We start from the raw sequence: 14071 nt of genomic DNA on the forward strand, positions 1-14071 counted from the left end.
GCCGCGGCCTCCCCGCCGCCCGCCTGCCTCACCTCACATTCGCGGCTCAGCTTTCTGAAGAACTCCTCGTTCTCGAACTTGCTTCTCTGGTCGGGCACGACGCGCGGCATCTTCCCGCCCTGAGGCCGCGCCGGCCGCCGGGCTCCAGGCTTCCGCGGGCACCGCTGGCCGGCTCCGCGCTGACCGACTGACCGCCCACCCGCGGCGCCCTGACTCTCGCTTCCCTTTGTTTCAGGCGCCCGCCCGCGTGGGCTCCCGCGCCCGGGAGTCTAAGGTGCCGCCGCCCGCTCGAGCCCAGCCCACGCAGCCGCCGCCGCCTCAGCCGTTGCCTACCGCCCGCGCGGACCCAACATTCGCCGCCCCCGGCCGCCGCCGCCGCCGCCGCCGCCACTTCCTCTCGCCGCCCACCTCGCTAGCCCGCCCGCCCCGCCCCGCCCCCGTCGGCCCCACCCCTCCTCCTCGCGCGCCCGCCCGCCCCAAACTCCGGCAAACAAAACGCACCATTCACAACTCTGCGAACCGCGCCGCGCATGCGCCGCAAGTCTGCTTGCGGGGCCGCTGGACTGCGGCGAAACCCGGCTCCTCCCGGGGCGCCGCGCGGCCCCTTTTCCCTTGGCCCGCCCGCGGGCGACTTCGTTCAGTGGGGGATCTGCCCCGTTCTTGGAGATAGGGAGCGGCCCGCGCGAGTCCTTCCTCTACACTGCCTGCAACTTTTGGGCTTCCCAGCAGCGCAGAGTAACCCCAAATTGTCACCTGAACGCCAGGAAACTTAAGTCCCTGGAGACTTGAAAGAGACTCCAAAGTCTCCTTTGGAAACTTAAGTCCTTGGAGATTCCGAAAACCGACCAGGAAGGGTGCAGACTGTGCACATCAAAGACTAACGGTGGAAAGAAACCAAACAGATCCAACTGAATCCGCATCATGGTGGAAAGGTCTGAGTTGTTGGAATCAGAAGGGCCTCAAATGGGACCTCACTCACTCCCCTGCCTGCTGGCTGGGGCCCTTAGATAGGCACTGGATCACAAAGCCTCAGTTTGCTTTTTTCCAAAATGCAGGCATTCACAAGCTCGCAGTATTAGCTGGCATGAGAGCTTTTATATAGTTTTAGCACATGATGAGCACTCAATAAATTTAAGTTTTCAAAGAACAAGCTGAATTAATAACCCAATACCGGTTCATATATTCACACAAATGTACAATCAAATCCTAAAAAACAAGATCCACAAGTTCTAGGGAAGTCATTTAGCTCAGGCTGGAGACAGCCTGACATGGGATTTACGGCAGAGCTTTACTCAAAGTTGGTCCTCAATAAATTCTGATCCTTAAAATCTCAGCTTGTCAAAAACTCAGTCCAACTATGGCAAATAGGTGCCAATTTTGACAGTAGCTGGTCTTATAGCAAAGGATTGTAAGAATGCACTTAAACTTACAGGAGTTAGTGCCAAGGGCAATTGGCAAGGTCTGCCTGAATGCAGGATTTGGCAGACTTTCCCAGCCCTTTCTAGTCCAATCCAATCTCATTTTTACAGATACAGAACTGAGCTAGGATGATGGACTATCCTGGTTTTAGCAATGGGAGTCCCATGTCCCAGGAAACCACTCAGTTCCTGGCAAACTGGATTGGTTTTTCACTCTAACGAGGATCCAGTTAATGGTGGATTGCCCAAGATCAGGGGGAGTTTTCAGCAAAAGCAAACCTGCAGGCCAGTGGTTTTAACAAACACACACTTTCTGAGTAGCAAACATAGAATCAACTCCTTCCAAGGGCATGCTCTCTGGCCTACACCAAGCCTGTGTGAATGTATGTATGTACACAAACAGAAAGGGTATACATAGATATGGATGTCACCAACCACTTTTGTGGGGGGTCCAGGTATCTCAGAATCTTTCCCTTGGGTGCTTTTCAGTTGCAAGTGACAGAAAACCAATTAAAAAAACAACAACTTAAAGCTAAAAAGGTGTCAGTTTTAAGTAAACAAATTACAGAGAGGGACTCTTTCCTTTCTCCATTTCTTCTCACTGCTAATTCTCTCAGCCTCTCATAAATCGCATTCATTTCCTGACAAAGGATGGAAACATCCACTTTTCTGTCTCCAAAGATTCCATCTCCTGGGAGCCTAACCTGGGTCCCACACTCTCCCCTCTGCCAAATCACCATATCCAAGCAGATGTGACGACATCGGCCAGCTTATGTCACATGCTGTCCCATTTTGGACTGGGGGCCTGCAATTGGCAACTTCAGAGAAAAGCCAATGGTTGAAAGAAGGGAAGAACAGTTTTCCCGAAAGGAGGGAGTAAGAGTACGTGGTGGGCCCACTGAACAGCTTGTATCAGCTATATCTGGCAAAAGGTGCCATTTATTTCAAAAGGTGCCTAAAGGTTCCAGTGAAACTGAAGGGGGAAACTTCACATTAGCACAAAGTGCAGACAAAACCAGCCTTAAAGTATCTGCACTTTATGTTAACAGGTAAGTGAGGCAGCCTCTACCCGTTACCAAGGCAGAACCAAGCCACTCACAAGGAACAGAAGTTTTCATCCATCTGCTGCCTCTCCCTTACATCTTCCCAGTTCAGCTAAGAAGATCTTTGGGCATCAAGACAACACAATCATCGTTTGAACAAGAGGAAGATGATGAGTTTGCTGTCAGTCAACAAGGACTGTGGTCAAGAGAGCAGAGTTTCTGCTGTTGGTGTCCATAGTAGGAAAAAAGGGTATCCCATGTAATACCATGCAATGTCACCATATTCTGTTTAGGTAGATACTAGAGTAAAACCTTTCATTTCTGTCTCTGATAGATGATTCACAAGGAAGCACTCTACTCCACAGTGGGTCCAGGTAGGGCTCACAGACCTGCAGCTGACCTTGGTGTCTGGACTCTAGCAATAATTGTTTTTTCCCTGGGAGATGTGGAATAAATAAAAGTTGAAATCTCACTAGAGTGGCCTAGATGCTCAGACCAGACATGAACTTTTTGTTGTTTCTGTTCCCAAGTTTTATTCGAGAACTCATACAGAGGGGCTTTCCTGATGGTCCAATCACTAGGTCCAAACGTCCTCCCAATGCAGGGGTCGGTTTGATCCCTGGTGTGGGAACTAGATCCCACATGTCGCAACTGAGATGTGGTGAAAAAAAATAAATAAGTTTTTTAAAAAATTATATGATATTATATATATTATATATATATATTAAAGAATGCATACAAAATATTCCAGATAATTGAGTTTTAACCTTGAAGTTCCTACTCTTCTTGATCTTGACTAATCTGGAAGTAATGTAATTCCTAACTTTCTTTGCTGTTAGCAACTACAGGTAACCAATCATGTAGTTGTTGTTTAGTCACAAAGTCATGTCACTTGAACTGTAGTCCGCCACGTTCCTCTGTCCATGGAATTTCCCAGGCAAGAAAACTGGAGTCGGTTGCCATGCCCTCCTCCAGGGTATCTTCCTGACCCAGGGATCAAACCCAAGTCTTTTATGTATGTCTCCTGCATTGGCAGGCAGGTTCTTTACCACTAGCGCCACCTGGGAAACCCATCATGTAGATTATGCTTCTTCAAATATTTTTTGGTGAGATATTTCAAATACCTTTTGAAGAAAGGCACCTCAGACATTACAGTAGTCCTGCTCTAGCTTCTTTTGACTGTTACAACTCCTCCACCAAGATTCTCAGCTTTACCATTCACTTTGATTCTCTCCTAAAGAAACTGCTCAAAATTGGCAGCATCTATGATGCTACCTTTTACAGGGTAGGTGTAGTCAAAGGTAAAACTTCAGAACCAGCTTCTTTTTTTTGCTCTTTGCCACAAACTTTTTCACAGGGGCCATGGCAGCAGCTGAGGCAGAAAGCCACCATGAATTTTTGACAAAGAAAAGGTGATGGTCAAGACAAATCCCTTCTAAGCTCGAGGGAGCTGGACTGGGAACAGTGGGAGTGCAGAGGAGGACAGAGTACTCTAAGTGTCAGCCTCACAGAGGTGGGGGATGCCGTCTGGAGGGAAAGGGATGGGAGAGTCTGCCAGGCGGACCCAGAACAGCAGCACCACAGACAGCCTTTGGCAACTCCAGGCCACAGGGTAACCCACACTCGGCATTGTCTGGCATCCAAACAGCCAGGACAACCGGGAAACGAGCCGCAGGCTGAAGGAGGCCAGCTCCTCGGCTGAACTCTGTGTGCCTTTTTTTTATTTTTTATTTTTTTAATGGTTGTTAATTTTTTCCCCTTATTTTAAAAACTGGATTAAAGGAAATTAATAAAAGAAAATTTCACCCACATCACATATATTCAGCTCTGTGCTTCTGTCTGGTGGGTATGGATTGGTTCAGGCACCACCCCGTGAAGGAGTTTGCTACCAGCCAGCTCTAGTAGGGCCCACAGATGGAAGCCTGAGGGTGACTGTTCACTGCCGAAAAACACCCTCCCAACCCCATAAACCTGGCTGAATTCTCTGAAGCCCAACTGCTTGGAGCTTTCCTTTCTTAAGGATTCGGTCAGTCCAGGGCCTTCTCTCTCCTCCTTTCCCAGGTGGGCAGCTGCTCCCACTGATCTTGAAAGGGTGGGCAGCAAAAGGATGACACTGCTGAGCATGGTGTTGAGGGGACCCTGAATTGTCTGGTTCAATTGTGAAGCTCTGAGCAGGGTGCTTTTATGCCCCTTATCTCAGTTAATTCACACAACCACCTTCTAAGACAGGCCTCCTTGTCCCTATCTGAGATGAGGAAAACGAGACCCTGAAAAGGTAAATAGGTGGCCATAGGACCCAGACAAGACCCTGACCCATTAGAGTTAATGAAATGGCTAAGCACTGGGGATATATCCTTTGTTCACTCCTCATCATAACCCTGAAAGTTTGTTGTTATTGACCCAATTCTACAGATGAGGAAACCAAGGTTCAGAGGGGCTAGGGCTCTTAACCATTCCATTACAAGGCTTCTATGGGTAAAGATGCCCAAAGTCCAGCTTGTCTCCTTCACCAAACTGCATGTGAACTTATAGAGAGCTGGGGTCACTCTCCTGAAGCACCCTACCATGCTCCCAAAGGGGCCCCAACAGGTTGGGTGAAGGGGTCTTACTGTGGGCCTTGTGGCAGGTTGTGGCTCTTGCCCTTGATGGTTGCACATTCCTGTCCCCTGAGCCCAACTGTTTGTCCCTCCTTGGCTTGGTCAGTCAGGGTCTAGACATCCTGCCTCCCAGGTCTAGCAGAAAGGATGGCTTTATCCAGATCTGGTGTCAGCAGCCACCCACATCTGTCTCTCCTCAAAGTGGGGGTGAGGTCCTCCCAGGTCCCTGAACCTCTGTGCACTTTATTCTAAAGAAACAGCATCCATTCAATTACTGAGGAAATAGTGTACCATCTTAAAGCTGAAACAGGATCTGGAGCCACAAATGAACGTTGAGGGGGTGGGAGAGGAGGGGAATTAGTGGTTGGCACAGAGCCATCAAAGCCTAGTTCTACTCAGCTTCTAGTCTTTGGATGGAGATGGGCTGAAGTCCAGGATGGGGTATCATCCACCTAAATGAGGCAGTTTCCTGAGCCCTAAATAATTTTTTGGAGATATAATTTACATACCATACAATTCACCCTTGGGCCCATAAGAATTTTCCCTCTGGGAAGTTCTCCCCTTTCTTAACTGCCCTGCCACCACCACCCGCCCCTCCGCCCACCCCCAACACCCCCATCAATTCATCCATCCCAGAGGGAGAGGAAAGCAGAGAGGAGCAAGTTTCCCCAGAATAGCTTTTCTTCAGTGTTGGGATCAATAAACCCGTTTGCTTAAAAGGAACCAGATGATTTCATCCTTGTAATTACAAGGTTGACGTTTGCAAAATCTTGCCCAGGCACCAAATGAGCCTCTTTGTCATGGGAGGTGAAGGGGTTTGTCTGAGTGGCCGGAGGTGGGGCCTGAACCTGGTGTGGTGGGCAGAGGGCCAGGCTGGGGTCAGGAGGTCTGGCTGACCACGTGTGAGAGCTGCTGGATGGCTCCCCTTCCCCTCCCCTCCTCTCTGAGTTTCTGGAGGGTGATGGCAAACAGACTAGACTGGGGAACTGGAGAATGTAGAGCTCTAACCACACCGCCCTGCTGCTTGAAACCCTCCCCCAAGTCCCCGATTTGCCTATGGCTGAGAGGCAAAGGCTGTCAGCCCAGCTTATGTGACCGCCCTGACAGTCATTCCTTTCCTTCCCAATCCCTTCTCCCATTGTGTCTCCCCACGGCACCCTGCCATTCGACCACACTGGCCTGTTTGTGGTTCCCACATGCCTCAGGGCCTTTTCTCTCACTGTCCCCTCTATCTAGCCTGACCTCCTCCCCTTTCTCTTAAGGGAAAACTCTTATTTCTTTTCTTTCCTTTCTTTTTTAAAATGTTTATTGATTTGACTGTGCCAGGTCTTGGTTGCAGCATGCGGGATCTGTTTCCTGACCAGGGATGGTAACCAGGCCCCATGCACTGGGAGTATAGAGCCTTAGCTGCTGGACTGCCAGAGAAGTCCCTCATGCTTTATCTTTAAATAATGAGTTCAGGAGCCTTTGACTGTCCTCTGCAGAGTGACTGCCCTGCAGTATCACCTCATCCTATCACTTCTGTCCATTTGACGTGCCAGGGCAATGGTCGGCAGACCTAAGACATAGCAGTACCCTGGGTTCTAGAAGGAATCGGCTCCCTACTACTTTATGCTTATTTTACTTCTGTGCAGACACCTCATATGAGCGTCTTTCGCTCCATCCTTGCATTTTGTTTTAATTATTTAAAGCTTGTGCATATTGTAGAAAATTTAGGAACTATAAGGAAAAAAAAGAGAACCTCATCACTTGAAGACAATCATTGCTAACATTTTGGTACATTTTCGTTGGCCCTCTTCCATCCACATTTCTTCACACAGTTATGACATTCTATATGTACAGGGTTTTGTGTTTTTTTTGGCCATGCTGTGCAGCTTGCAGAATTTTAGTTCTCTGATCAGGGATTGAAATCAGGCCCTTGGCAGTGAAAGCACGGAGTCCTAACCACTGGACCACCACAGAATTCCCCTATGGGCACAGTTTTGAATGCTCCATTTTGACCTAATCCTATGGCATAAGTATTTCTCCATGTAATCTTATAAAACTCCTAATGACTTCTTGGCTGATCCTTTATTGTCAGACATAACTATTTAGATTGTTTCCCGTTATTGACTGCTATAAAAATAAGGCTTCTATGAATATCGTGATGCTTGAAGGCTTTTTCTTAAAAGTTTTGGATAGTGTTTTTAGGGTCAATTTCCAGAAAACAGATCCACCATGTCAAAAGATACAGGCATTTTAAGGTTCCTGATACCTGTTGCCAGGTTTCTCTTGGCCTTGCCTCTTTTCTCTTCTGGAGTCTTAAAAACCTGTTCCTTTCTTCTCTCCATTTCTCTTCCCACTGTCTCAGACACAGGAAATGCCAACCAAGAATAAACCAAGACCTGCAGAAAGAGATCAATGGATCAATAAAGGAGGCTGAATAATTCAACAACCACTTCTGGCTCATTTATCGACGCCTGAGTCCAAATGCATCCTTTTTTATCTTCTCTCCTTTTGTCTCCCTGCTGATACCTTGAAACTTGGCCTTGTTCTTGGATTCTTTCCCCAGTTTACTGAGCTCTAAACCATCCTTGCAGGCAGGGTTTCCCAATTGCGCTGTAACACTGTCTTAAAAATAGGCTGACAGAGTTACTATCCTACGGCCACCTCACCAGCCTGGAAGGGATTCTCTGTGGTTCTGTACATCAATAGCTCCTTCAAAGGATTCTGCTTCAAATGATCGGGCTGACCTGGTGGCCAGACCAGTTCTGGGACCTGAAGGCAGCCATGGACAGGCTGGAAGAGGAAGGGGCTATAAAGACCACCCAGTGTGGATGTTTTGGGTGAGATGGTAACCAAGAGATCCCATCAGAGGCTTCTCTGAAGCGTGGGTGGTGTAAGTGTGCATGTAGGTGGCAGGTCCAGAGTACATAGGGCATGGAGTTCAGGTTACATTTTGGGGCGCATTCACACTGTAAGCCAGGTAAATAGTGCTCCCTGGAGGGGTGTCCTGCAACAGCTCTTCTGCCTACCATAATACCTGGCAGTGGGAGGGAGGTAAGTGCCACTGTAATAATGAGTTCCACATCCAGACTGTTTTCCTGCTGGATGGGCCCTCTACCAAGAATTGTTTTGATATGGTTCCATCCTCACTCTTCACGAAAAATTATTCTTTTCCCAGGTGTATTGAGTATTATGGGCTTCCCTGGTGGCTCAGGTGGTAAAGAATCTGGCTGCAATTCAGGAAAGTGAAAGTGAAATTGCTCAGTCATGTCTGACTCTTTGGGACTGTAGCCTATCAGGCTCCTCTGTCCATGGGATTTTCCAGGCAAGAGTACTGGAGTGGGTTGCCATTTAAACCTGAGTTCAATCCCTAGGTCGGAAGATCCCCTGGAGGAGGGCATGGCAACCCACTCCAGAGAATCCCTGGACAGAGGAGCCTGATGGGCGATAGTATATATGGTTGCAAAGAGTCGGACACGACTGAAGAGACTTAGCACACATGCACTGAATATTATTGATGTATTGGTCACCTAGAAGGTAGGGAAGGTCAGAATTTCTCCTGGCAGAGAGGATCAGAGAGGTCAACTGAGTGTCTGAGATCACACAGCAGTTGTATTCAAACTCAAGGCCACTGTCTATCAGCAGCCTTTCCTAGCACTGTAGAATCCTATGATTCAGGAACAAAAAAAAGATGATGGTCCACCCTCCCCCCCCTCACCAGATGCTGAAAATTCCAGTAAAAGTTCCAGTGTTTTGAAGTTTTGGGTCTGGGGTCTTTGGAAGACTCTGGAAGCTACCAGTCCTGCCCTCAGCCCAGAGAGCTGTTCCTTAGGTAAGAGACATGAATCAGCAGCAGCTATTCTGCCAGCTTTTGATGAATTTTCCTGCCACTGGGGCTAATTTTCTGAAAGGCTTTTCTTCCATCTTCAGGCTCCCCTTCCAAAGGGTCCTTGCTCCTTCACAGTAGGAAATATGTAATGATCACCCAGTGACTCCTTGAAGAGGTCACGGGTATGCTCCTCCATAGCACCTATGGATGAATAAGCTGAGAGTAGACAGGAGTCCTGGACCATAGCTGGAGGAGAGGGAGGCTAGAGCAGTGTCCTACCCCAGAGATTGCGCGCAGTGCACTGGAGAGTAGAAACCAGGCCCAGATAGGCAGTGGCTTGCCTGAGGACACACACAGAGAGGAACACGCCCAGACGGGAACACACAGCTCCCAAACTCTGCCTAAAAGAGATAGGTCGAACTCTGTTCTGTGAGGCTGTCTGCTCTCAGCTTCTGAGTTCTTTTAGGGCTCCAATGGGCCTTCCTCCCCTTCTGATTTGCTCCATAGACAAAGAGGCCCAAACTCAACCCCTCATGGCCATGGAGCTATCATTGCAATGATAGAGGGTCAGCAGCTGGAGGCTACAGTACTACCTTGATTAGCTTCTGGAGAGGGGGTCAGAGGGGAGGAGCTCCCCCAGTAACACCTGGCCCTCTGGGCTGTGCCCCCAACCTGGACTGGACACCCTCTTGGGCCTTTTCTTGGGCCCAGGCCCTAGGGCGGCTTCACGTGATTTCCGAGGCTGGGTGGGAGAGCTCTGAGCCAAGGACCCACCTGTGGAGGGCAGCAGGTGGATGCTCAGAGCTGACCTCCTGCCTTGGCCCAAAGCTCCTTGGAACAACGAGACACCTAGGAGTTTCTCTCCACTTCCACCACCCCTCTCCTCCCCTCCTCTGTCACCAAGTCTTGCCCATCTGCTTTATGAGGTTGTTTGCTCTGTTCTCTGAAGGACTCACTTCCAGTTCTGCTCCACCCTTCCCTGGCTTCTCTACTTCTCCCTTCTCCTCCAGTTGCTCCTTCTGGAAGATAAGCCTGTCCTTCCCGGTACCTGTCCTTCCCATGGCTCTCCAGTACCTCAGGGTAGGGGCCGTGTTCCCTCCCAGGCTTACAGGAGCTCCAGCTCCGGGCCTGGTTCCTCTTTTAATCTTCCTGTGTGGGCCACGCTGATGCACAGCTGCTGGGATGGAAGAGGCTAATTCCTGCCTCCGGGCCTGGGTTCCTCCCCTTCCCTCTCCACCTTCATCCCTTCCACTCTTTCCTACTGATCCTTTCAGGTGCTCCTCCTGGAAGCCTTTCCCAGCACCCCAACCTAGCCCAAGAGAGGTTCATCTCTGTGCTCCCACAGCCTTTCCAGATGACCCTTCTGTCATGCCCTGAAGGGTCTCAGCGGTCAGACAATGGGGATGAGAAACAGATCCTTTGCTCTCTGTCCCCTTCTAAGTGGCCAGGTAGTGCCCTTCTCCAGGACAGCCCCCAGCACTGCCCTGGCTCTCTGTTCATTTGCTTGTCTGGGTATGTGTGCCTGCTTCTGTTTCTTTTCTCCACCCTCTAAGTTTCTTGGCAGACTGTTCCACTGTCTCTGTCACCTATCTCCATACTTTCCCTCATGCTTTTTTTTTTTTTCATTCATTTATCTACTTACTTGGCTGTGCCAGGTCTTAGTTGCAGCAGGATCTTCTGTCTCTGTTGTGGTAGGCAGGATCTTTAGTTGCAGCATGCGACCTCTTAGCTAGGGCATGTGGGATCTAGTTCCCTGACCAGGACTGAACCCAGGCCTCCTGCATAGGGAGCACAGAGTTTTAGCCACTGAACCACCAGGGAAATCTTCTCATGCTTTAATTTAATGCACTGTCACCTCATTCCACAAAGGACCGAAGGTGGTATCTCTGTCATGGTCTCTCTTCCTTACTCAATCCCCACACCCAATTTCTCACAGTCTTCCCCCACCTTCTCTCCATACAGCTAATCACCTTGGTACGTAGAAAGGGGGAATTCTCATTCGCTTAGAAGTGATCCCTTCTCCTTCACAGGAAGTCTGGTCCAGCAGGGTCTGAGTGAAGTTCTAGGGCACAAGGCAGGCTTCCAGCCCTTCCCTACTAAGACCAGACCTGAGTGGTGTGTATGCATGCGTGCTAAGTTGCTGACTCTTTGTGACCCCATGGATTGTAGTCCGCCAGGCTCCTCTGTCCATGGAATTCTCTAGGCAAGAATACTGGAGTGGGTTGCCATGCCCTCCTCCAGGGGATCTTCCCGACTCAGGGACTGAACTTGCACGTCTCTTACGTCTCCTACATGGACAGGCAGATTCTTTACCACTAGCACCACCTGGGAAACCGTGGGGGCATAGAAATAAGGCCACTCTTAACCCCAGGACACTGCGTGCAGGACTGGTCAGAGGTCCCAGCACCTCTTACCCGGCCCTGCGTGGCACAGGAAATGGGAGTCTTGTACAGCGGATCTCTGGTGAACCCCATTTGTGAGCCTTTCCATTAAACCCTTCTCCCCTGCTTCTTCCATTCCCCAGCCTCACCCAGAGTGTGTCCTGGGCATAGGCCCACCCCGCCCCAACTGCAGGGCCCCAGTGTGTCCAGTCTGGGCTAGAAAGGAGTCAGCTGGGGAAGGGGGAGCCTTGAAGTGGCGGTGCTGCCTCTTTCCTTCACCTGAAGCCTCCCTGGACCTCAGAGTTTCCATGAGCTTGGGATCCCAGCCAAGTCCCTGGTGCTTCTGTCTAGGCAGCCTGTGGGTTCCCGGAGGACAAGACTGATCCCCCTTGGGTCTCAAAGCCTATAGGTGAGCAAGGCAGGTTGTGCAGGGCTGGGACCCAGGGGAGGAAGTCCATGCATTGGCTTATCAGTGAAAAGGGTCCTGCGGTCCCACACTGCCCACCCACCCTTCTGCCCACCTTGCCTGCCGCGGGAGCTTTATCAAGCACAAGCCCAGGGTTTCTCAAGCCAGGCCCTGCTAAGGCCGCCAACAGGGATCTGCCCTGGGCTTGGCCACCCTAGGAAGGAACCTTGGAGGCCCCCAAGTCAGAGGACCGTGAGGCTGTAAGAGGAACCTCTCCTCTTACCACCCCCCCCCCCCCCCCCACTGAGCCCCTGCAGCCTGCCTGCCTGGCGACTGAAAGCAGGCGCCAGGCTCGAGCCGTCGGGGGCGCAGGAGTCTTCACAGGGAATGAGGCCCCATTCCGCTCGCCCCCACCTCCCAGCGGCAGCAAGTTGCAGCTCCCGGCGCCCTCGCGTCCGCCTGGGCTCTGGCCCCACGCCAGGCTGCTGGATCCATCACTGCAGTTGGCGGGAGGCCGGACGGCGCGTCCCCCGGGGCTCCCAGGCGGCTGGCGCTGTCTGCCGGGCAGGGAGGGCGGCGGCGGGCGAGAGGCGGCGACGGCGCTGCGGGGGCTGCGGTCAGCGCGGGCACAGCCGAGGGGCTGAGACTCCCGCACTAATTGGCCCTTCCCCGGCCGCTTCTGCCGGTAATTGCTGCTTTGGGGGTAGGGAGCTGGGGGTGTTGGAAGAGAGGAAGGGGCCAGATGAACCCCGCCTGTGCGCGCCGTTCCCAGGCCAGCTTTGCAGTGGTGCGCCTTTGTGCTCACAGTGGTCCGGGCGAGCCGAGGTAAACGTGGGGAAAAGCCACAGAAGCGCCCTGGGGTCTTCACCAAGATCTAATCAGTTCTGAGAAGGGCTCCCTGCGACAAGGGATTTCGGAAGGACTCTGGGTGGCCATCGGGGGATCCAAGCGAAGGCATGAAGACAGGATGGAGACAAGGCAGTCCGTTGCCTTCTCCAACCCCTTCATCCATCAGTGACATCCCAGAAGAGCAGGCAAGAAGGGAGGATATGAGGCAGGGACTATGGGAGGCAGGGGCCCAGCCCACCATCCAGGTTGCCCATCAGAGTTCTTGCTGGCTTGAGTTCTTAGAGAAGGTGCCAGGGTTCCCGGAATTCCTTTATGATCCCCACAGCTCCTGCAGCTGGCTGAGCCCTGGCTGTGATTCAGCTGCTCTCCCTCTGATTCCGAAGAGAATACCCTATGGGTGGGTGACTGTTTACATAAGCTCCCTTCACAGCCCTGCATGAGAAAGCCTGAGGAGAGAACTGAGGGAGCCTCAGAAGCAGTCCTGGACCAGTCTGAGGTCAGGCCTCTGGATCCCCAGGGCAGGATGTCCCATGTAAGCATCCTCTCTGTGTGTGTGTGTGTGTGTGTGTGTGTGTGTGTGTGTGTGTGTGTGTGTGTGTGTGTGTGTGTGAAACCCAGCTCCTGGACCAGTCTGAGGTCAGGCCTCTGGATCCCCAGGGCAGGATGTCCCATGTAAGCATCCTCTCTGTGTGTGTGTGTGTGTGTGTGTGTGTGTGTGTGTGTGTGTGTGTGTGTGTGTGAAACCCAGCTTGACCTCAGCCAGCATCTGCTGATTTCTGTATCGGTTGCCCAGGACTGCCCTCCAGGGGGCTGAGCTCCTAGTCCTCACTCTGGGTTTCACTGAAAAATGGCTATTTAGTCACCTGTTGCCTGGTTAGAGGTAGACAGGGACTTCTGGCTATTCCTCCCCTGAAACTGGAGCTGTCACACCTCCTCTGGGGGCCACCTTCTCTCAGGGGTTGTTCCAGGTCTGGATAGAGGTGGCAGGGTGAGTCAGACAGGCCTGGATCAAATTCCCACTCTGCCACCACTAGCTCATGACCTTGAGCAGGGACTTTTATGTTTCTTGTCTCAGTTTACTTGTCTGAAGAAATGGGATAATAAAATTCATGTGCCAGCATTGTCGTGAAGATAAATGTTTACCCAAAAGGGGCTCTTCTCCCTCCTCCAACCATCCCTTTGGGTTGGCGGCTTAGATGTGAGGGTATGGAGGATTGGGTGTCCCTCACCCCATGGGGCTTTGCAGCCTCCAGTTGTCTCAGAGATTAAGGAAACCCTCTAGGAATAAAGAACCTAATCGACATTATAGTTTATGGTACAAAACCCATGGAACACTACACTCATGTTCAGAGCATTTTTCACAACAGCCAAAAGGTGGTAACAACCCAAATGTCCATCCACAGATAAACAGAGAAACAGAATGTGGTATGTACATACAATGGAACATAATTCAGACTTAAACAGGAATAAAATTCTGAAATATGCTATAACATGCAAAGACACGCGAAGTATAAAAAGCCAGACACGAAAGCACAAATACTGTATGATTCCATTCACACGAAG

The 14071-nt window shown here is 51.0% G+C and overlaps 1 protein-coding gene and 1 pseudogene across 2 annotated transcripts in view; both read right to left on the reverse strand.

The window, feature by feature from the left end:
- Positions 1-388, reverse strand: part of CBFB (core-binding factor subunit beta) — a 48375-nt gene extending 47987 nt beyond the window's left edge. Inside the window, exon 1 of one of the 2 annotated variants that reach the window (XM_043435302.1) lies at positions 33-388. In XM_043435302.1, coding sequence (XP_043291237.1) covers positions 33-110 — 78 coding nt within the window. In that variant the 5' untranslated portion in view covers positions 111-388. The remainder of the gene's footprint in view (positions 1-32) is intronic. The other variant, XM_043435303.1, reaches the window with a different exon arrangement.
- A 2850-nt stretch (positions 389-3238) lies between these two features.
- On the reverse strand, positions 3239-3825 carry LOC122421373 (annotated as a pseudogene).
- Between the last annotated feature and the right edge of the window lie 10246 nt (positions 3826-14071).

This window comes from Cervus canadensis, chromosome 18 (genome assembly GCF_019320065.1).
Source record: "Cervus canadensis isolate Bull #8, Minnesota chromosome 18, ASM1932006v1, whole genome shotgun sequence".
NCBI classification, from domain to species: Eukaryota; Metazoa; Chordata; class Mammalia; order Artiodactyla; family Cervidae; genus Cervus; species Cervus canadensis.